General features: G+C 53.8%; 1 protein-coding gene across 1 annotated transcript; it reads left to right on the forward strand.

The window, feature by feature from the left end:
- The first annotated feature begins 139 nt into the window (after positions 1-139).
- Positions 140-22,519, forward strand: E2F2 (E2F transcription factor 2). Its single transcript, XM_072827849.1, has 7 exons — positions 140-406; positions 6,171-6,276; positions 8,506-8,725; positions 9,401-9,559; positions 10,609-10,723; positions 12,690-12,882; positions 19,061-22,519. The coding sequence occupies exons 1-7, from the start codon at positions 155-157 to the stop codon at positions 19,351-19,353; spliced, it is 1,338 nt and encodes a 445-aa protein (XP_072683950.1). The 5' UTR covers positions 140-154; the 3' UTR covers positions 19,354-22,519.
- The last annotated feature ends 237 nt before the right edge of the window (positions 22,520-22,756 follow it).

Genomic DNA, 22,756 nt, shown 5'->3' on the forward strand with positions numbered 1-22,756 from the left:
CAGGAGGGGAGGGTCCGGCCGTGCCCCGCGGGCGTCCATTGGCGGCTTCCCCGGCGCCGCGCCATGCCTCCGGCCGTGTGAGCCTCCGCGGGTCCCGAGCCCGCAGGTGCCCGCGGCGCGCCAGCCCGGGTGGGGAGGGGGCGCGGCGCTCGCCATGCTGCGGGGGCCCCGGGCCCCGGCTGCAGCCGCCGGGCCGCCCTCCAAGGCACTGCCCGCGATGAGCCCTACCGAGCCGTGGCCGCCCGGCCTCAGCAGCCCCCAGCTCTGCCCGGCCACCGCCACCTACTGCACCTCGCTGTACCCGCAGACCGTGCCTCCCCCTGCGGCGGCCGGCACCTGCCTCGACGCCACCCCGCACGGACCCGAGGGCCAAGCGGTGCGCTGCGTGCCGGCTGGCCGGCTGCCGGTAATGCTGGGGACCTGCCCCCGCCGCCCCCCGCTTCTCCCTGTGCTGTTGCGGGTGCGGGGAAGGAGGGAGGAGCGCCTGGGACCCAGGAGGAGTTCGGGAGGGAAGAGAGAGCTTGCAGCTTCCAGAGCGCCCCGCTGCCCTGCACGTCTGAGTAGAAGAGCCTTTCCGTTTCGGGCTTGGATGAAATAACCTCATCCTGTGCCGTGGAGTGGCGTGAACACTGGATGGAGGAGTGTGGAGACCCAGCCCACTACCCCCCAGGGCACCGTGTGACCTTGGGGAGGTCCACGGAGGCGACATTGCCACCATTCCTTCATTCTTTCATTCATTGTGTGGTCCAGAAGCCGGTAGTGGGCATCTGCTACCGTCCAGGTATAGGGCTTGACCTAGGGGGACTTGAGAACGGGGGCAGGGTTGGAGTGTCTCTTAGGTCCAGTCCGGCTTGGACAGACTTCAGATTTCCAGCACAGCCAACTCTTTCCCAATTATCCGCCCTCCCAGACAGCGAGTAGCAGGTGCAAGTTGGGGGCAGGCCCCTGGGTTGCCTATTCAGATGGACATTTCCTTTCTCAAGCCCCCCAGGGGCCATTGCCAGGGAGGGCCCAAAGTGTGGTGGCACTAGGTACAGGGTGTGTTTTGTGGGAGTGGAATTCCTGGAGCCCTTGAGAATGGAAACAACCATAGGGAAGGGGTGGGTGGGGTGGGAAAAGCCCTGGGGGAACTGGGTGCTGGGTGGGGAGCCTGGTTTCTGGTCCTGACTGCCACTAATTTACTGTGTTCTTGGACAAGTCTTGGCTCCAGTCCGGACTTAGATTTCCCTTTCTTGAAAATGCATGTGTACATGGGGTCCTTGGGCTAACTCATCTCGGGTCATTTCCAGCTCCAGGTCCTGGGTTTTGGAAAGAGGCTCCAGGGAGGGGAGGTGGGGCTGTTGCAGTTTGCTTAGTTGTGAGTGGTGAATAGTCAGGTGCAGAGATAAGACCATCCCTCACTGCCGTAGAGGCATCTGCTCGGACCCGGGTCAGTGAGCAGACACAGACCCCCAGTCCTCCCTGGATACATGCTCCCTGCTACTGGAATCTTGCTTTGCCGGTGCTCAAGGCTCTAAACTTTCCAGAACCTCTTCCTGCTCATGATTTCCAACTAGGAGGAAGGAGGCAGGGGTGCTATTCCCATTTTGTAGATCAAGCAGCCAAAGATAACTGACAATGGGTTATCTCTCTTATGTTCAGCATTTTACAGCCTAAACCAGTTTTGTACCCTGTGAAGTAGGAGGCATGAGTAGCTCCAGGGAGAAACTGAGGCGCAGAGTGAGGATGTGATCTGTCCAAGGTCATACAGGGTGATACATGACCAAGGCTGGTGGTCATCGGTTTCTTCTCTGGAGCCGTGACTTTCCCAGGACTGCCTGACCGAGGAGCTGGCTTGCCCCCGGGGAAGGGGCTCAGTGGTGGGTGCAGTCTCCTCTGGCCAGCTGCTTTCAGGCGCTCAGGCGGGGTTTCAGTGGCTGCGTTTCAGTAACAGCTGTGGTTTTGAACTGCTTCCCTCCCAGAGGAGCCCGGGTGCATCTGTCTGTAGCTCCCTCCCAGAGGGGCTCCGTGATCACAGCAAGAATGGTTCTCTTTTACTGAACGCCTCTTGTGTGCCAGGCACTGCTTGGCACTCTTCACATTCGTTATCTCGGCCAAGATGCCTGGGATGAGGCATCTTACAGATGAGGAAACTGAGCAGAGACATGAAGTCACTTGTCCAAGTCACAAGCCAAGAAGTGGGAGAGTCTCCTTACATCAGACTACCCTAGAGGCTTGCCAGGCCCAGAGCCCCCTCTCCTGTCAGATGCCCGATGGCCCCCAGCCCTGTGGGCAGGCCTGGCCCCCTGCTTACTCATTTTACCAGGGTGTGACCTGGAACAGCTCCAAACCCAACCCTGGGTGTGGCCACTGTTTTGTGGCCAGGCTGCAAAGTGCAGGGTGAGCAGGATTTGTTGGGGAGCTGCTGTTTAAAGGGACCTCAGAGATGGCAACCAAGTTCAACGGCAGAATGAAGGCCTGGGCCCTGGTCTCCTCACTCCTTGTCTGAGGCTCTTTCCAGCACCCTCCGGGGAAGGCTTGGGATGCTCCTCTATGGGGTCCCTAGTCCTGCCAGGCACATCACGTATTCGGTTTCATTTTTGCTGGGAACTGTGAAAGGATTCTGCACAGTTCTCCTTCCTCTTGTCTGTCTTTTCCAAAGTCCCCCTGAGAACTATGAAAGCAAAGGAACATTTTAAGGAACAACCATACAAGGCGGGTCAGATGTGGAAATGCAGGCTATGGAGTGGTAAAGCTGGGGTCTGGAACACTTGCTCCTACCCCCGTCGTCTAAATTAGGACTCAGGGCTTAGGAGAAGCCTGGCTCTATGCCCTGTGTGACCTTGGGCAAGTCTCTTCCCCACCTTCGAGTCCCACCTTCGTCACCTTGCCACCCATGGTGAAGTTGTGTCTGGTAGTCTCTGACCCTCTGGCTTCTGGTGCTGCCGGAGGAAGGAGCTTTGCTCTTCTCCCTTGGGGTTGGCAGGGGGAGTTCAAATCCTAACCAGGCCTTTAAGAAACAGCCAAAGGGGCTGCCTCCTAGGAGGGTCCAGGTTAGAGCCAGGCTGGCCTGGGCTCTTGGCACATCTCTCTTTTTTTCAGTTTACCTCTGAACTCCCCCCATGCTGGTACCCCTGGGGCTTTAGTGATAGCAGCTTCCTTGTGTGAGCAAAGCGCTTTGCAGCACTGTCGCTGAATCCCGGACGAGGTGGAGCAGATATCCCCACTTCACAGGTGGGGCTCCAGAGGTCAACTGACTTGCTGAGCTCCCCCAGCTAAGAAGGAGGCAGGCCCAGGTGGGAACCCCCATGGATGTGACTCCCAGGCCTTTGCTCAGGCTCTCCTTGGCTCTCCTCTTTCTGGGCTTGTCCTTTGCCACCTCTGTTCTGTAGGCCCAGGCCCATCTGTGGGCTATGCCCTAAGGTATCAGGGAGATGGCCTTGGAAGAGGGACATTTTGCTGCTTGAGGTATAGGATAAGGGAAGGGACTGAGAAACGGAGGGAACTGGTATGTCTGCATAAAGTAATGGGGGAAGGTGGGCACAGCCAGGTCTTTGCTCAAACTGCAGAAAATTCTCGGGGAATGGTCATGGGATAGAGCTGAGATGGCCTAGTATGTGGTTTGGGGGCCAGACAGTCCTGGGTTTAAACTCTGGCTCTACTCTTTGCCCGTGTGACCTTGGGCATGTGTCTTACCCTCTCTGAGTCTCCACTTCTCATCTGCAAGGAGAGATTGCCAATACTGATGTTGCAGGACTGATGAGCACATGATAGGCCCGATGCAGATATTCTGTTCAAGGTCCTTCCTATCTTGTACCCGCTCTTCAGGTAGTGAGGTTCTTCCTCCTGTGTTCTGTGAACTCAGCAGGGCCTGGCTCCTGTTGGGTGGGGGAGGTGGACCTGGTTGGGGTGACTCTGGGCTGTCCCGGCTCTGCCTCAGGTAGAACTCAGCTTGACTTCCCTTCCTCTCCTTGCTCTTGGCATTCTTCTTGAGGGATGTGTGCACGGTCCTGGGATGGACAACTTTGACCAGGATTGATAAAGACCTTGGTGCTCGCCAAGTCCCGGTTACTTCAGCTGTTAAATGGGGGTTGGCAGTGCTGGGGAGACTCTGTGAGGCGCTGAATGTTGGGGCTTAGCCCGGGGCATGTGGAAGTTCTCAATGAATGACTGGGCCTTTCTCTAGAGACAAGATAGGTCACATTCCCTAGAATCTGGGATTCAGCAGCTGAGAGGTTAAGAAAAGAATATTCCAGGGGATCCCTGGGTGGCTCAGCGGTTTGGCGCCTGCCTTTGGCCCAGGGCGCGGTCCTGGAGTCCCGGGATCGAGTCCCGCGTCGGGCTCCCGGCATGGAGCCTGCTTCTCCCTCCTCCTGTGTCTCTGCTTCTCTCTCTCTCTCTCTCTCTCTCTGTGTGTCTATCATAAATAAATAAATAAATAAATAAATAAATAAATAAATAAATAAATCTTTAAAAAAAAAAAAAAGAATATTCCAGAGAGACTTCAAGAGGAATGAATGAGCAGGGAAGTGTTTGGATCATGTCCAGGTTTGGCTAGGGGTGGAAGCCTCATATCCAGGCTTCTCAAAAGAAGGAGAGGTATAGGACAAGGGGAGGGACAGTGAGATGGAGGGAACTGGTATGCCTGCATAAAGTAATGGGAGCAGGTGGGCATAGCCAGGCCTTTGCTCAAACTCCAGCAAATTCTCAGGGAATGGGTGTGGGATAGAGCTGAGACAGCCTAGTATGTGGCTTTGGGGTCAGACCTGGAATCAGTCCGGGAGGACTTCCTGGAGGAGGCAGGAGCGGGGAGGGGAGCTGATGGCCGGAAGAGCTGTCACCACTTCCCACACCTGTCACCCCAGCTGTGCTCAGCAGCAGTTAGAAGTCTCAGCCCTGCCGAGCATGACCTCACTGTCAAAGGTTAAAATAGACCTCTCTGCCCCAACCAACTTAGAGGTGTCTGGGTGATTAGGGAAGAGGAAGAAAATAGGCTTGGTGGCCCCTGAAGGGTGTGTCAAGGAAGAGACCAAGCCTGGATTTCAGGGAAGGGACTCTGTATGTTCTGAACACCTACTGTGTGCTGAGCCACAGGCTGAGCACTTTGCAGGACTTATCTCCTTGATTCCTCACCACGGTCCCTCAAGGTGGGTGTTCTCTGCTCCATTTTACAGAGGAGGAAACTGAGGCTCCTGGATGTGGAGCGCTTCCCCGAGTCCCACACACACAGCAAGCCCGTGAAGGAGCCGGGAGAGTCAGGTCCAGGCCTCTGACCTGTGCCCCAGTGCCCCAGTAGCCTAGCCCTGCCCCTGCCCAGCCCTAGCAGGAGAGAGGCCCCTTCCGGGCCAGTGCAGCTTCTGGGCCTAATTGGGGCCTGGTGGCAGCGGGGTGGAGAAGAGCAGATGGGTCTGTGGTTTGATTTCCCCAGCAGGTGTTTCCCAAGCTTGGCGGGAACAGGCAGGGGGAGCAGGGGGACCTCAGCTGTTTGTCCTTGAGATGCAGGGGAAGGATTCATTGTCTGCCCCTCTCGGCAAAGAAAGAATGGCAAATGGAGTCTATTCAGGAGGCCCTGGGGCCCCGGGGCCCTGGAGCCGGAGCCCAAACATGGGGGTGGGGAATGTTTGCTCTGCTTCCCGAAGTGGGCACCTCCCTGGGGTGTGGCACTGAGCCAGGAAGTCCCCTGGGCCCGGGCGGATGCCCAGCCCCACCCTGATAAGGGCCAGCTGTGGGGCTGTGATGGGCACCAGGGCAGGCGGGCCAGCTGCTTTTGCACTTGCTGGGGTGGGAGGCTCTCCCCAGCCTGATGTGGTTTGAGTCCTACCCACTCCTTCCTCCCTGCATCATCCTCTGGGCGTGGGGGTGGGGGGTGGCGGATGTAGAAGTGACCCTGGGGCCTGTAATTAAGGAACCTTGAGGTCTTGGCCAGACTGGCTTCCGTAACCTTCGAGTACCTGGGCCTCAGGATGAGAGTGTCGTGTGCTCCTCCGAAAATGGGACTCCCTTTCCCCTGGAGGCTCACTTGGCCAGTCGCTGCTGGGTCCTCACCAAGTGCAATGAGGTTTCACCAGGACTGGGGGTAAATCGAGGCAGAGAAAGCAGCTGCTGGTGGCCTCTTTTCCCCGACTTGGGGTGGGGGGGAGACTGAAGGAGAATGATTCTCAAACTCTGCCTCTCTCTCTCCTGTCTCCAAGGCCAAAAGGAAGCTGGACCTGGAGGGCATCGGGAGGCCAGCCATCCCTGAATTCCGGACTCCCAAGGGGAAGTGCATTAGAGTGGAGGGCCTTCCCAGCCCCAGAAGTAAGCCCAGCTCATGGGGTGGGGGCGGGGGTGGGGGGTTCCGAGGGCAAGCTGGGCGGGCAGGGGCAGAGGGCAGCAGCAGCCTCACCCACATCATCAGGAGCCTATTTGTGGCGCACTTCCCGGTTTACAAAGCAGATGCCTCTGTGCTCTCTCAGGGGACCTGCCTGTAGGGCACACTATCCCCCTTTCACTGAGGAGGCAGCTTGTGTGACTTGCCCAAGGGCACACTGCTGGTGAGTGGGGGTCAGGACTCCAACCCAAGCCAGCACTGCTTCTCCCACGCCATATGCCACTCTCGTGACCAGAACGTGATGGCTGGTGTTGTACTTGGGAGCTTTTCTTTTTTTTTAAAAGTTTATGTTTTGTTCAGTCTGACCTTTTCTAAAAGAGAGAACCCAGGGGTGCCTGGGTGGCTCAGTCGGTTGAGCATCTGCCTTTGACTCAGGTCATGATCCCAGGGTCCTGGGATCGAGTCCCATGTCGGGCTCCGTGCTCAGCTGGGAGTCTGCTTCTCTCTCTCCCTCAAGCTACCACTTCCCCTGCTTGTGCTCTGTCATAGAAATAAATAAAATCTTTAAAAAAGAGAGAATCAGGATCCCTGGGTGGCTCAGCGGTTTAGCACCTGCCTTCATTCCAGGGTGTGATCCTGGAGACCTGGGATCGAGTCCCCCGTCGGGCTCCCTGCATAGAGCCTGCTTCTCCCTCTGCCTGTGTCTCTGCCTTTCTTTCTCTCTGTGTCTCTCATGAATAAATAAGTAAAATCATTTAAAAAATTAAAAAATTAAAAAAAAATTAAAAAGAGAGAATCCAGCTTAAAGAGGAGCAGGGCTAACCAGGGTCTTTCTCCCACAGGCAGAGAGCTCAGTGAGTGATTCAAAGGGAAGTGAAGCCTGGATTATTCTAACTCAGCAGGCTCAGAGATGAAGATCCAGGGGCTGCCCGGGGTGGGTGCCTTTTGAAAGCTAAGCTGCCGGGAATTTCTGCTGCTTCCTCCTGATATGTTAGTCAATACCCTGATTCCAGTCAGAGTTTTAGAAACTGAGAGGGAAACAATAGTTTGGGGGGAGGGGGTCAAAGGCCCCCATGAAGAAAGTATGTTCTTAGGTGGGAAGCATGAGGACTCTGGTCACTCCTCTTGTGAGCCTTGGCTATCTCGTCTGTAAAACGAAGCACAGCTAGATCAGAAAGTTGGCCCTCCCGTCTGTTGATCAGTGGAGGCTGCCTGGAGAATTTTATTGAGAGATAGTAAGCACGCTGATCCGTTAGTAGTGTCTGCCAAGGGTGCGAAACCTGACAGAAGCAGTCTGTGTGCCAAATGCCTGCCACCCGGATGTGGACGGATCGTAAAGTCCCCTTCTGGAGGAATCTGAGGCTCTCCAAAACTCAGTTTCCAGAACTCCTTTGGCCACGAGCTTGCTGTATGATTTGCAAGTCACTTGATTGCCAAAGTCCTCTTGCGGTTTAAGATGCTGCAGCTGGGATGTGGTCTTGTGACATCAACCTCATTAAGAAAGGATCTTTTTTCATGAACCTGCCCTATTTGATAGTAGAGGACTGATTCCTTTCAGATAATCATTATCAGGCTACAGGTGGAAAGAAAAAGCAAGTCTAAAAATGCTCTCGAGTCCTGGCGCATCGTCCTGTTTCTCCATCTACCTAATTCCAGATTCCTGACGTAGCTGGCAGGAGAGGGGAATGGTTAAGAAGAAAGACTCTGGAGACCCTGGATTTAAATCCCAGCTTTGTCACTTTCTAGCTGAGTGAGCCGAGCGAGTTGCTTTCCCTGTCTGTTCCTTGATCTTCTCATCCATAAAATGGGGATGGCTGTACAGCAGACTTATAGGGTGTTGTAAGATTAAATTTGTTGTCTATGGAAAGTGCTTGGAACCGTGACCTACACACAGTATTTGGTGGTGGTTGTGGTGGTGGTGTTGCTATGGCTGCCCTGAGCTATGGTGGAAAGATGCTCTGAACCAGCAGTTAGGACGCTTGGTTTCCATCCTGCCCCTGCCCCTGCCTGTGAGGCCTTAAACAAGTCGCTCCCTCTCTAGGTATCAGGCTCCCTGCCTGGACAGTGGTGGCGAATGACCTCCTGCCTCACAGTGCTCTGTAAACTGGAAAGTGGTCGCTCCTGTGTTCTTGTGAAGGGTGGTCCTTAATGGGTCCAGCTCAGTGGACCCCAGGTTGGCTCTCCCTGAGTAGTAACTGGGGCCCTTTCCTCCTCAGCCCCCAAGTCCCCTGGAGAGAAGACTCGGTATGACACGTCGCTGGGGCTGCTCACGAAGAAGTTCATTTACCTCCTGAGTGAATCCAAGGATGGGGTCCTGGACCTGAACTGGGCGGCCGAGGTGCTGGACGTGCAGAAGCGGCGCATCTACGACATCACCAATGTGCTGGAGGGTATCCAGCTCATCCGTAAGAAGGCCAAGAACAACATCCAGTGGGTGTGAGTGCCTGGGCTGGGGCCAATGGCACCAGTGGGTGCACACGTCATGGGTGAAAGTGGGGGGGGGGTGATATCCAATGGGTGTGTGTCAGGGCTGGAGCTGAGAGCAATAATCTGATAGGCTTGCATGCTGGGAGCAGAGCCAGTGTATTTAAAAGGCATTTCTAGGACATGTAAGGACCTAAGAGGACCCAGATCCTCTTGAGTTAGGAATCTCAAGATTCCTGTCTTCTAGCTTAGGAAAGTCTCCTGGGAGCTGGACCATACCCACGCTCCTTCCAGCTCTGAGATATGAGTCCTCCGGGCTCCTTTCCTCCTGCAAAGACCAGAGCAGACCTGTAGCCCCTGGCATGACCCTAAGAGAATCCAGACAAGGCATTTGGGGGAGGCTGGGACATAGGGTGGACAGTGTTGAGAGCCCCTCAAAAGAGGGATCAGGCTTGACTTGTTTCTTTTCCCTAGCCCAACCCCCGAACTTCAAGTTCCAATTCCTAGCAGCTCCCTGGAAGCGAGGCAGGACCACTGATTGGCACAACCCAGGGGGCACTGTGTAGACCATGCGAATGGCCTCATTCTGGGGTTCCTCGCCATCTGTGCAGGTCTGCCCTGCAGCCCTGGGGTGGATGCCCCTGGATGTGGACTGAGACTGAACTGGGGGGACTGCTCTGTTCCCAGAGGCAGGGGAATGTTCGAAGACCCCACCCGGCCTGGGAAGCAGCAGCAGCTGGGGCAGGAGCTGAAGGAGCTGATGAGCATGGAGCAGGCCTTGGACCAGCTCATCCAGAGCTGCTCCCTAAACTTCAAGCACCTGACTGAGGACAAGGCCAACAAGAGATATCCTGTCTGGTGGTGGGGTGGTGGGGGGTCAGGGTGCAGGGCCGTGTTGCATGCTCAGATCTATCCTGAGTTCGTGTGGTACCTCCCTGCACAGGCTAACTCGCCCTCCGGGTCTGGCAGGTCTGTGTCTTCCTTCCTCCTTGGCTTTTTCTCACAAGTCTATCAAAGTTACTCTCATCACAAAAGTAAGTCCATTTCTTTACATCTGAAAAATGGAGGAAAGAGAGAAACCGTTGCCACCTAACACAGCCATTGTCACTTACCTATACTATACACAGGGTACAGGTGATTAAACATAGCGTGGGCCTGCTATACACAACATTTTATATCCAGCTTTCTTCCACTTAGAATTATCACCATAAAAAAAAAAAAAAAAAAAAAAGAATTATCACCATAGACAGTTTGTTTTTAAATATTTTATTCATTCACTTGACAGAGAGAGTGAGAAACCACAAGCAAAAGGGAGCAACAGAGGCAGAGGGAGAAGCATGCACCCCGCTGAGCAGGGAGCTCGATGTAGGGACTCAATCCCAGGACCCTGAGATCACAACCTGAGCTGAAGGCAGATGCTTCACCGACTGAGCCACCCAGGTGCCCCCACCATAGACAGTTTGATTGATTGATTGATTGATTCATGAGAGACACAGAGATAGAGGCAGAGACAGAAGTCTGACAGAAGACAGACAAGTCCCCCAATGTGGGACTTGATCCTGGATCCCAGGATCACGACCTGAGCCGAAGGCAGCCACCCAACCACTGAGCCACCCAAGTGTCCCCCATAGACAGTTCTTAATGTTTACAAATCCTCCCTATTTGCTTGATCCACATGAAATTGTTGCTATTGGAGCATTTTTTTCTTTTTAAGATTTTATTTATTTGAAAGAGAGAGGGAGCATGAGCAGGACAGGGGAGAGGGAGAAGCAGGCTCCCCAGGACCCCGGGACTACAGCCTGATTAGAAGGCAGACGCTGGACCCACTGAGCCACCCAGATGCCCCTGGGGTTTGAATTTTCACCAGTTGCTTCTCTTGACTCTCCTGCCTCTACACTGGCCTATGTGACTTACCAGGACATCCGTGCCGTTGGCAACTTTAAGGAACAGACGGTGATTGCTGTCAAGGCCCCTCCACAGACAAGACTGGAAGTGCCTGACAGGAACGAGGTGAGTGGGGGGGGAGCATTTGGTGGAGAGCAGGGTTAGGAGGGTCCCAGGCTGCTCTGTAGGCTCTGTCCCTGGCACTGCCTGGCCTCACGCTTCCCAGATCCATTCTGGTGCCCAGAGCAGGATTGGTGGTCTCTGATCTAGGGCAGAGACAGTAGAAGCTGGAAAGGACAAGAGACGTCAGATACTGGCCCAAGAAAATCTCCGGTCCTGGCATCTTTCTGCATCCCACCAGCCCCTGCTGTCCTGAATCCCACATACCGTGGTATTTGTGCTCACCGTAATCCTACTAACCATGCCTAGGTTCAAGACCACAATTCTTTTTTTTTTTTTTTTAAGATTTTATTTATCGATGAGAGACACACAGAGAGAAGCAGAGACATAGGCAGAGGGAGAAGTAGGCTCCATGCAGGGAGCCCAATGTGAGACTCGATCCCCAATCCTGGGATCAGGACCTGAGCCAAAGGCAGACGTTCAATCGCTGAGCCACCCAGGCATCCCAAGACCACAATTCTTAATACTCCCTTATGAGTCCCTCTGTGCTCTGACCTCACCTGCCTCTTCTCTCATTGTGCTTTGCTTCAGCCACACTGACTTTTCTGCAGTGTCCCCACCACATTAAGCTCATCTCCAGTATAAGACCTTCTGCTACCCTCTCTCCCACTGAAGTGCTCTTCCCTTTCCCTGCCGGCTTTACTGCTGTTCATCCTACAGGTCTCAATTCAAAATCACTTCCTCAAGGAAGCCTTCCCCGATTACCCCCCAGATTTCATAACTACCTGGGCTTTTCTATGGCACTTAACCTCCATTTCTGGGATATACTGGTGATTATGTGATTACGTTGTAGTTTACCTATTAGAGTGTAAGCTCTACAAAAGCATGTTGCATTTCCGGTGGCACTCCCAGCCCAGAGCTGGACACATAATACGTGCTCAAGAAATAATTCGATTAATGGAAGGACATTAAAATAAATGAGACCCCACCCTTGCCGTGAAGGAGCTCAGGACCTCGTGGGAAAAAGACCCAAGCAAGCAGTCATGCTGCCATTTATAGACTTAAAGGTGCTGTGAGGGCCCAGAGAAAGGACAGCTGGAGGAAGAGCCCATAGATGGTTACATGTATTGAGTCCTAAAGAATGAACAGGATTTTTGTTAGGGGAAATAGGGGGAGATGTGCGTATTAGAATGGCACGTGTGTAGTTGATCATGGGAGGGAAGAAGCAGGAGAGGGGAAAGCCAAATATCAGGACTCTTGGTTTCAAAGCCCAGTCCAAATGGCTTAAGTGGGGGGGAGGGAGGGGGGTGACAGATCCAGAGGGGAGATTTGGAAATTGCAGGCAGGGCTAGATGTAGAGCTCAAACTGATAGGTGTAGAGTTCAAACTCAAACTAGAGCTCAAACTGACTTTCGGTTCACCCCATGCCCTCTGTCTTCCTCTGCCATTCTTTGTGCTGCATCCATTCCCAGGCGGGCTCCCCTCTTCCGGTGGCAACGGTAGCTTTCGTGTGAGACCAGCTGGAGGTGGGGGGCCAGTTGGGAAGGGGGTTTCCGTTTCCAAGTCCGGCATGAGTCCTGGGTCTGACGCTTGTGGACTGAGCTGAGTCATGTGCTTCCCTGAACAAGTCACCATCACTGTGATTTTCCCAGCCTGCACCCCAAGCTCACCTGGTGTGGTTGGGAAAGGTGTTGTCCCCCCCGCTCTCAACTACGTGACTTGAGAATAGGAGTGGAGTGGTTTCCCAAAGGAAAATCAAGATATTCTCCCTCAAAGAAGGGAGCTTGGGGACCAGACAGGCAGAAGGAGCAGATGCCCGCCACAGGTCAGATGGGGCAGGCCGCAGGGCCCAGCTCAGGAGTTGAGCTTGCTCACATGGATGGGTGTCTATGGATGTCCATCCGTATACCCCAATCCGTGAGTCAGTGCCCTGCTGCCCAGAGCCGTGACCTGGATTCTCTTCTGCCTCTAGGAGAACCTGCAGATCTATCTGAAGAGCACCCAGGGGCCCATCGAAGTCTACCTGTGCCCAGAGGAGGTTCAGGACCCGGACAGTCCTGCCAAGGAGCGCCTCCCCCCAGCCTCCACCCTTGGCCCCAGCCCTGACTCCACCCAGCCCAGCAGCAGCACTGACCCTGGGATGACAGACCCCGTGGCATCTTCAGGTAGGACCCTCTGTCCAGAGGGACAGGAGGTGGGGAGGGCAACCAGCCTTAGAGTTTCCTCTTACGTGCCAACATTTGTTGGGCAGCGAAGGGCCAGCTTGCCATTTACACTTTATAAAGCATGCGTGTTCTTGTCTCAATGGGTAGCTGATGGTGCTCTGGGGCAGAGGGGTCCTGGGTTTGAATCCCAGCACTTCCAGTTACCAGCTATGTGACCTTGGACACATCACCTAACCCCGCTTTGCCTTAACCTCATCTGTAAGTTGGGCGTCGTAACTACGAGTATCTACTTCCTAGGATGTGAGAATTGAATGAATGAATATAGGTAAAGCGCTTGGAACAGTGCCTGGCAGTACTGCTAGCTATTCTTATCAATGTAAATCAGCCACAACTGCTAGAACCACACTTCTTTTTTCCTTTTTTTTTTTTTTAAGATTTTATTTATTTATTCATGAGAGACACACAGAGAGAGGCAGAGACACAGGCAGAAGGAGAAGCAGTCTCCATGTAGGGGGCCCGATGTGGGACTTGATCCTGGGACTCCAGGATCACGCCTTGAGCCAAAGCCAGACGCTCAACCATTGAGCCACCCAGGCATCCCTAAAGATTTTTTATTTACTCATAAGAGACAGAGAGAGAGAGACAGAGACACAGGCAGAGAGAGAAGCAGGCTCTTGGTGGGGAGCCCGATGCGGGACTCAATCCCAGGCCCCTGGAATCACGACCCAACCCAAAGGTAGATGCTCAACCACTAAGCCACCCAGGTGCCCCATAACTACAGATTTTGGGAAGGAAAGTTCAACTAAGATTTTTTTTAATTAATTAATTTTATCTTTATTTTATTATTTTTCTCTGTAACTAAGATTGTTTAAACCACAACTACATACAAGGTCCAGCTACTGTCACATTATTCTTCGTAGCAATTCTTGAGGTAGGCATAACTGTTCCCAGGTTAGAGGTAAATAAACTGAGGCAGAGAGATGATGCGACTTGCCCAAGGTCTCCTAGTTAGGAGAGAGCAGAACTGTGTCTTGACCCTTGGTCTCCACACTCCTAGCCGAGTCCTCTCTCCGTGAGCTTGGAATAAATCAAGGAAGGGGCTGCTGAGCTGACCCTGTCTGGGAGGCGGGCCATACAGCTAAAGCTGGCCTTACGTGGTTGGGTGGCTGGAAGCCTGCGGCAGTCACCAGGGGGCAGATAGGCAAGGAGAGGTCCGGGGGAGGAGTCTGGAAGGAATGGAAATGAGAGCCTGGGAAGCCCCCTACCAGCCCCCCAGGATGGTTTTTGCCCTTTACTGGCATCATGCATCACGTCAGACTGACAGCAACTTTGAGGCCATGGAGGCTATTGTTCAACTTTCTTTTTTTTTTTTTTTTAAGATTTTATTTATTTATTCATGAGAGACAGAGAGAGAGAGAGAGGCAGAGAGACACAGGCAGAGGGAGAAGCAGGCTCCATGCAGGGAGCCCGATGCAGGACTCGATCCCGGGTCTCCAGGATCACACCCTGGGCGGAAGGCAGGTGCTAAACCGCTGAGCCACGCGGGGATCCCAAATTTCTGTTTATTTTAGCAGCAGAATCCCTTTCAGTAGAACCCTGGTGTTTAAACAAACCGGAGCTCAAGCAGGTCTGATGGAAGAGGCTTGGTGGGGCGTCTCCAGAACAGAGGCTGGATTCCATTTCTTTAAGTCAAAGGGTCCACGAACTGCTGCCTGCAGGCGAGAGCTGGCCTGTTTTTAAGGGGCCCATGAGCTATGAAAGGTTTTCATGTTTTTATTTATTTATTTAAAGATTTTATTTATTTATTCATGAGAGACAGAGAGAGAGAGAGAGGCAGAGACACAGGCAGAGGGAGAAGCAGGCTCCATGCTGGGAGCCCAATGTGGGACTCGATCCTGGGTCTCCAGGATCACACCCTGGGCTGAAGGTGGTGCTAAACTGCTGGGCCACCCAGGGATCCCGGTTTTCATGTTTTTAAAGAGTTAGGGGATGGGAAGAAAGTGACGGGGACTGTAAGTATCCCGCCAATCCTAAAATACCATCTGGCCCTTTACAGAAGTTTGCTGAGCCCTGAGCCAACCCAGCCCTTCGTTTTTTGTTTCTGTTTTTGTTTTGTTTTGTTTTGTTTTGTTTTATTTATGATAGTCACAGAGAGAGAGAGAGAGAGAGGCAGAGACACAGGCAGAGGGAGAAGCAGGCTCCATGCACCGGGAGCCCGATGTGGGATTCGATCCCGGGTCTCCAGGATCGTGCCCTGGGCCAAAGGCAGGCGCCAAACCGCTGCGCCACCCAGGGATCCCCTAGCCCTTCGTTTTACACATGAATAAGCTGAAGTTCAGAGAGGGCAAGCGACTTCCCTAAGGTCGCACAGTAAGTTGGTGGCAAAGCTTGGACAAGAACCCAGATGCTCCCCTCCCCACAGTTCTTCTCTGGTGACCTCTCCTGTGTCCTGGTCTGGTCAGGGGACCCGGGCTTGTCCCTGCACCAGCCATCTGCCCTTCCGGGCACCTCCCAGGGCCTATCTCCCACTCCAGACCTGTGCCCCACCCTGTGTTCCCTCCTCCTCTGCTCTGCTTTCTCACTCTGCTGTCAACAAGAGCGCAGCTCTTCAGGTTAGAACCACGTTCACGTCAGATGTCCTTGGAGACCTGGGGCAGAGGTGGGGACCCTCCAGCATAAGCAAGGGTGAGGTTTTAACCTGGGTTTTACAGAACAGCTGTTCTCCCAGAAGAAGTAGAGGCTGACAGAGCACTTGGTGGGGGCCCAGAAGCCAGCTCTATGCCAGGGCTCATGCCATGGGTGCCCTCTCCACCCTTGTCATGTGGTCTCTCTCTCTCTCTCTTTTTATTTTTTTAAGGTTTTAAAACCTTTCCTAAAGGTTTTAAAGCCCCGCCACCGGGGCTGCCCCCCCCCCTTTTTTTTAAGATTTTACTTATTTATCCATGAGAGACACACAGAGAGAGGCAGAGACACAGGTAGAGGGAGAAGCAGGCTCCATGCAGGGACCCCAATGTGGGACTCGATCCCGGGACCCTGGGATCACGCCCTGAGCTGAAGGCAGACGCTCAACCACTGAGCCACCCAGGCGTCCCACCATGTGGTCTCTTAGTGATGTCCCTGGCAAAGGGAACAGAAGGACATTTCCTGGAAGGCATGCACGTGCGCCTCCCCCCCCCCCCCCCCACACACACACACACTCAGTCTGGTCTGAAGCAGTCATTTTGAGGTCTGAGCACCAGGAGCCATACCTGGTCTTGGGACCCAGGTTCTGGCATCCCCAGGGGCAATCACTACCCCTTGGGACATCAGTGTCTCTCGTCTGTAACAGAAGGGTTTTGGTTAAGCGTTGCCTCTAACATCGCTCCAGGCTCTGACATTCTGAGGTAAACCTAAGTGTGGCTACAGCGCCAGAGTTGACGCTGGGAGACAGGGAATTGAGTTTGCATCTCACTGTGACTTGGTGTCTCAGCCCCTCAGAGCCACTCTTCTCCCGTCTCTAAAACCAGGACATTTAAAGCCCTCATTATTACTGGGTGGGTTACAGGGAGTGAGACAGCATGAATGTGATTTTTAATTTTTATTTTTTTAAAGATTTTATTTATTTATGAAAGACACACACACAGAGAGAGGCAGAGACACAGGCAGAGGGAGAAGCAGGCTCCATGCAAGGAGCCCAATGTGGGACTTGATCCCAGAACTCCAGGATCACGCCCTGGGCCGAAGGCAGACGCTCAACCGCTGAGCCACCCAGGTGTCCCATGAATGTGATTTTTTAAAAAGCTTCTGTGAACCAGCCGCCTGCTCTGTGTGGTTTGGAGATACCAAAGTGAGTCTGAGCCATCAGAGTGTGGTGCAGGCCTAGACAGGATAAAGAGCACCGCCCTTGTGGGTGTGATGAACAGCGCCAGAGAGCAAGGTCCGGCCAGGCCCACAGCAGAAGCTTCCACGCGCCTTATCTCCCTGCTGTTCAGCATGTTGGGGAGGTGGAGCCTCATTTCTCCTCAGAGAACACTGAGGCTAGTGAGGGGTGGGGCTGGGGTCCCAGCTGGGTCCGTCCCCTCCTCCCAAGCCAGGCCTTCTAGAACCCCTGCAGGTCTCAGCAACATGCTAAAGAAACATTGCATTTTTTTTCACTCAAATATATTTACTTGGCTCCTTTGAGCCTCTATTTCCTCATCTGTAAATAGGGGTCACAATTTCACCTCCTGTGGGGCCACTTGAGTGTCTGAGGAGGTGAAACACGCCTCTCCTTGAGCACAGAGCCAGCCATGGTAAGCCCTTGGTAAACTGGAGCTCTTCTCACTGACGAGGGCAGCACTTTTCACTGAATCCTCTCAGCAACCCTGTGAGGTGGGTAGGATCACCCCCATTTTAGAGGTGAAGAAGCAGAGGCTCGTCCACATTAGGTCACTTGCCCACAGACACACTCAGGTGAGTGAGGGGCTGATCAAGCAGGCGGACACACCAGCACAGCTGTATTTTCCAAGGAATGCTTGGTTGGGGCTTAAGGCATGACTCCAATGGTGAGATTCTGGGCATCAGGATATGTGGGGGACGGGGGTCCCGGTGCCTATTCCTTGTTCCTGTGTAGCAAGTCACCCTGTGACCTCTAAGGAGAAATGCACTTGGTGTGCTCCAAACAGCCAAGCCAGTGTCGCTGGAGAGGCTGAGTGTGAGCAGAGGGAGGCAGGACAGAGGGAGCAGGAAGTCAGGCAGGCACTGGATCATGCAGAGTCTTCTCATCCCCGGTGGAACCTGGATTTTCTTCCCAGCCATTTTTAAGCTAGAGCAGAGTCGAGGCAAGGTGACCGGTAAGGAGGCCCCAGTTGCACTCTGGTGGGAGACGATGGGCTAGACAAGCGTCACAGCGGTAGAACTGGAGAGAAATGGGCAGCTTGCAGAATTCATTCGGTTGTGGCAGTGACCCATCTCACTGCTGGGCAGGATGCTGTGGAAATGGCAGGATTATGTGTGATTCTCGGGCCTTTTGGCTTAGGCAGCTGAGTGGGTAGTGGTCCCTTAATTGAGGGGAGTTTGGTTTTGAGGAGTTTGGTTTTGACATGCTAAGTTCTGGGGTTAGCTGAGATACCTAGGCAGAGGTATCTGTGTCTCTGCCTGTGTCTCTGCCTCTCTCTCTCTGTGTCTCTCATGAATAAATAAATAAAATCTTAAAAAAAAAAGATTTTATTTATTTATTCATGAGAGACACAGAGGGGCGGGGGGGGGCGGGGGAGACACAGGCAGAGGGAGAAGCCCGCTCCATGCAGGGAGCCTGACGTGGGACTCGATCCCGGGCCTCCAGGATCACGCCCTGGGCTGAAGGCGGCACTAAACCGCTGAGCCATCTGGGCTGCCCGCCAAGGAGGTTTAAAAAGAAAACCAGAAAAAAAGAAAAAAGAAAAGAAAGCCAGGAGAATCTAGTGTACTAGAGCCAAGTAAAGAAGGTGTTTCCAGAAGGGTGTGAATAACTTCGCCAGATTATGCTGGACGGTCAAGTAAGATGAGGCCGAGAACTGACTATTAGGTCTAGTGATAGGAGGTCACTGGTTGAGTGGCATGGTGGGGACAGACCCCAGGTTGGAGGGGTTGAAGAATGAATCATGATGGGGGGAAGTGGAGGGTAAGTACAGGCAATTCTTGAGAAATTTTGCTATAAAAAGGAGCAGTCAACTGGGTGGGAATTGGAAAGAGTCATGAGGTCGGGGAGGATGCTTTTTAGGAGACCTCAGAATGTGTCTGTGCGATGATGGGAATGATCTGGGAGAGAAAGAAATTTGGTGATGCAGGAAACAGAGACTGTGCTTTCAGCGTCCAGAGCTTTGATGGTGCAAGTGGGTAGGATTTTTTTGTTTTATTTAAAGATTTTTACTTTTAAGTAATCTCCACATCCGGTGGGGAGCTCAAACTCACAACCCTGAGATCAAGAGTCACAGGCTCTTCCAACTTCCAGACGCCCCAAGGGGTAGGATTTGGGGAGCAAGAGATCCCACCTCCTTCAAGAGTTGGAGAGAGAGTGTGGGAGAATGAGGGCGGTGGCTAGAGCTGTGCCCAGAGAGGGAGGGTGTCCCGTGTCACTGGGTGTGTGGCAGGAGAGAAGAGGATGCACAGTCGTCCAGAGAACAGGAGAACTGTTCTTGTGCTCCAGGTCCAGGTATGACCTCTGTCTGCTTGTCTCCAGCGCCAGCGCTGACTCCCCAGCAGGTTCTGCAGCCGCCAGCCCCACCGCCACCACCACCACCGCCACCACTGCTTGTCCCCCTGGAGGCCACCGACAGCATGCTGGAGCTGCCACACCCACTTCTGCAGCAGACTGAGGACCAGTTCCTGTCCCCAACCCTGCCATGCAGCTCTCCCCTGATCAGCTTCTCCCCGCCCTTGGACCAGGACGACTACCTGTGGGGCCTGGACGGGGGTGAGGGCATCAGTGACCTCTTCGACTCCTATGACCTCGGGGACCTGCTGATTAATTGAGTGGCCTTGCCTGCCGTCAGCAGCCCGCCCTGTCTCTACCTCCTCACAGATGGACAGGCCCTCTGCCCGCACAGGGACGTGGGACACAAGGTGTTGCCCTCAGGGTATGGGGGCCTCTTCTCTGTCTTGCCCCCCAGCCAGCCGAAGCTGTCTCGGGGTGCGGGCATGTAGAGGATCTGGGGGAGGAGTGTATCAGGGTTTGGGTCCTCTCTTTCCTGATGGAAGCTGGGCCTGGGAAGGCCCGTCCAGCTTCTGACCTCTGACCTCTGACGTGAAGGGCCACAGGTGAGGCAGCCAAGTCCAGGGAAAGGCCCTGCCCCTGCCTTTGGCTTTGGGACCAGGGATAGAATTAGGACCCTGAATTTATCAAGAAGCACTTAATGCCTTTGTATTTATTTCAGGTTGAGTTTTGTTTGTTTGTCTTCCCTGAGTTTTTAGCAGGGAGATTGTTCTAGTTTCTAGTAAGACTTCTCAGACAGGCCCAGTGCGGTCTACTGTCCAAGGGCCGGCTGGGGCTTCCAGGGCCTCAGGCCGCCTCCCGGATTTCCCCGCAGCAGTGGGCTGGGTCGCTGGGGAGCCGTCCAGTCTGCTAGAAGGCTACTTGCACTTAGGCCTCATAATGCCAGTAGGTGGTGGCCACAGGCCCTTTGGCTTCTCCTGCCCCTGGTCTCCAGCTGAGGCGCAGCCTTGGACTCCTGGTCTCCTCTGTCCCAGAGATGGCTGCCGGGAGCCATCCCAGGGGCGGCTCCTATGGAATTCCCTACCTCTCCTTCCCCTTAGAGCACAGTGACCCTCCAGGGAGTCAGCACTGAAGAGCCCCCGGGGAGGCACAGACAGGAGCGTGGAAGCAGCTAGAGTGGCTGCCTAGGGCACTTTTCCTCCATTTTTGCCTCTTGCTTGGGACAAGGGGTGTCTTACAGTGAGGGAGGGAGCGGCAGTCCCCCATAGAGAAAGATGGGATTAAAACAAGAAACTGCCAGAAAGCACCCCCTCTGGTAGCTGCTGGTACTATCCTCCCCTCCCTAGAAGGATTTTTTTGTTTATTCAAGGAGTCGTTCTTTTGAAGATCTCCTCTCTCAACACCCACTGTCACACAGACCTTCCTCGTCCCCCCAGGACGGAGGTGACCAGGACTTGGTGGCATTTTGGCTCCTTTTGTCAAGGGAATGCCACAGGGCTGACAGGAGGAGTCTTCACTGCAGATCAGACCTTGGCAGCTAATGGGGAGACTGGCTTATGTTACCTGTCTCAGGGTCCTGAGGTCTCTTGCTCTCCGCCCCCGCCCCGCCACGTCCCACCCAGAGGCTTGTCCATCCCACAGTGTCTCTGAGGCCCATTTGGGTGTGGGTGTAGGGGAGGGGATCAGCTCTTCTCCCCACCCAACTTGGGGCGGGGCCGCCCTGGGCTGAACCAAGGCTGTGCCCTTTGGAGAGAGGCCACCCGGGATGGTGGTCTAAGAGGCCTGCCACCCACCCTCAGGGAGCTAGGTTTCCTCAGGGGCTCAGCTGGGCAGCACTTTTTTTTTTTTTTTTTTAAGTTTGTAGCATTAAGTTGGTTTTAAATATGTAGTTGGCCTCATGGGATTGTTCCTTTGCTGACCAGAAGCTGGCATCTGAAGTTTAGGAGGTGGACTTCTTTAGAGGGGGGGTCTGATGTGAGCTAATTCCCATACGGGGACAGTCATACCTTGTCATTTTCGCAACTTCCCTTGGCCCCAAACTATGCCCTCATAGGAATCGTCGACAGGTCACAGTTGCCCAGCCCTGGAAACAGGGCTAATTTTGTCTGCTTTATGGAAATGCTTTGGCCTCCCCTCCCCAGAGACACTCAGGAGTCTCATCAGAAATCTCTTTGGAAGCCCACCACATCCAGAGTCAAGGGATGACCTTGGCCCTTGGGCAGGGGATGGGAGTGATGCGTGGAATGTGCATGGGGGCAGAGGGGCATGGGAGTCCGGCCGAGATGGCCTTGCTGTTCTGTGGTCTGGGGGGCTGCCATTTACCCATGTCCCATCTCTGAAGACCGATGTTTGACTTCCATGCCTTTGGCTCTGTCTAGAGTTTTCTCCTAGAATTAAATCAGAGAAAAGGGAGAAGAGGCCTGCAGGACCCACTGGGAATGGGTTTAATAGTAAAGTCTGGCCAGAATGCAAGCTCATTCCCCAAATGCCCAGACATAGTGCTGGACAGAGGGGCTGCCCCTTGGGCCCGTGGCCTGTGCCCTGAGCAGCTGCCTCCGTCCTGGGCTATCCCCTCCACACCCTGCCCGGCCCCGGGACTGGACCGCCCAGGCCAAGCTGCAGACTGTGGGGAGTGACAAGCTCACGCCTCTTTCTTGCCAGTGACACACTTGAAACCTCTCAGAGTTCCATCAAGTGCTGTAAGAATGCATTTTGGATGGTTATTTCCTTTAGGGGCCATGTAAACTTTAGAACTAGGGGTTGAAGAAAAGCCACTTTGCTCTCTGACCCCCAAGTCACCTGTGTCCCCAGGGCCGCCAGAGGCTCAGGGGCTCCAGGGAGCGTAGAGTTGGAGATTCAGAGAGATTTCCTCAAACCAGGGACACGCTCCCATTTCCCTTTCCATTAAAAGTGTTCTCTAGACTAGCATGGTGGTGTCCCTTCTCCACAGCAATGCTGTGGTTGGACCAGTGTTTGCTGTGGGAGGAAGAGGGGGATTGTGAAAATCAGAAAGCTGGTTCTGGGATGGTTTTGACTTGACTTTCCCTCCCCAAGTGTTCTCAACCTCCGTTCTTCCCTGTGTTTGGTTCTTGGTAAAAGCGTTGGGGTGTTCCCACATCCGAGTGCCGTGTGGCTTTAGTGCATTTGAAGTGAAAACCTTTTTGGGGTTGTTTGCAAGCAGCTGTCTGGTTCTCATCATTGTGTCCCAGGGTCCCCACCTCATCCCAGGACGCTGTTCTCCCACGAGGACCCTGGGTGACCAGAAGCCCAGCCAGCCTGCTGGTTCCTGGGTGAGGGAAGAAGCTTTGTATACGGCACATGTGTCTCAAGGGTGATTAGGCCCAAGGGAACCTGGTCCCTGTGCTAGGACCCTATACAGGTCTTTTACCTCTGGGCTGGTTTTACACTGGGTCTTGCCTTGATGAGCACCATGTAAACCTCCTGTTGTGATAATTGGGCATTAAATGGCAACTCTAGACACCTTGACTCTTGTGCTTTCTGAAAATCATTACTGAGTGTGGTGTGGATCTGGTCCTCTCAGGTCGAAGGTGGGGATTATCCTGACCACCTGGCTGGTTTCTCCCCAGAAACAGCCCCTCTTTCTCACATTGGCTTATTACCAAGCCTGAAAATTTACTATTAAGCCACTGAAGAGTTAGCAGCACCCAGATTTAAAATGTGAGCACCTCCCCTGCTCTGCCACCATCCCCTCTCACCTGGACT

Source organism: Canis lupus, chromosome 5 (genome assembly GCF_048164855.1).
Source record: "Canis lupus baileyi chromosome 5, mCanLup2.hap1, whole genome shotgun sequence".
NCBI lineage: Eukaryota > Metazoa > Chordata > Mammalia > Carnivora > Canidae > Canis > Canis lupus.

What these genes read in the sequence shown, in the direction of transcription:
- E2F2 (XM_072827849.1), top strand. Translation starts at nt 155, where the DNA reads ATGCTGCGGGGGCCCCGGGCCCCGGCTGCAGCCGCCGGGCCGCCCTCC. An exon ending in GGGCCTTCCCAGCCCCAGAA is followed by an intron (nt 6,277 to 8,505) that starts GTAAGCCCAGCT and finishes TTTCCTCCTCAG; the next exon opens with CCCCCAAGTCCCCTGGAGAG. An exon ending in AAGAACAACATCCAGTGGGT is followed by an intron (nt 8,726 to 9,400) that starts GTGAGTGCCTGG and finishes CTCTGTTCCCAG; the next exon opens with AGGCAGGGGAATGTTCGAAG.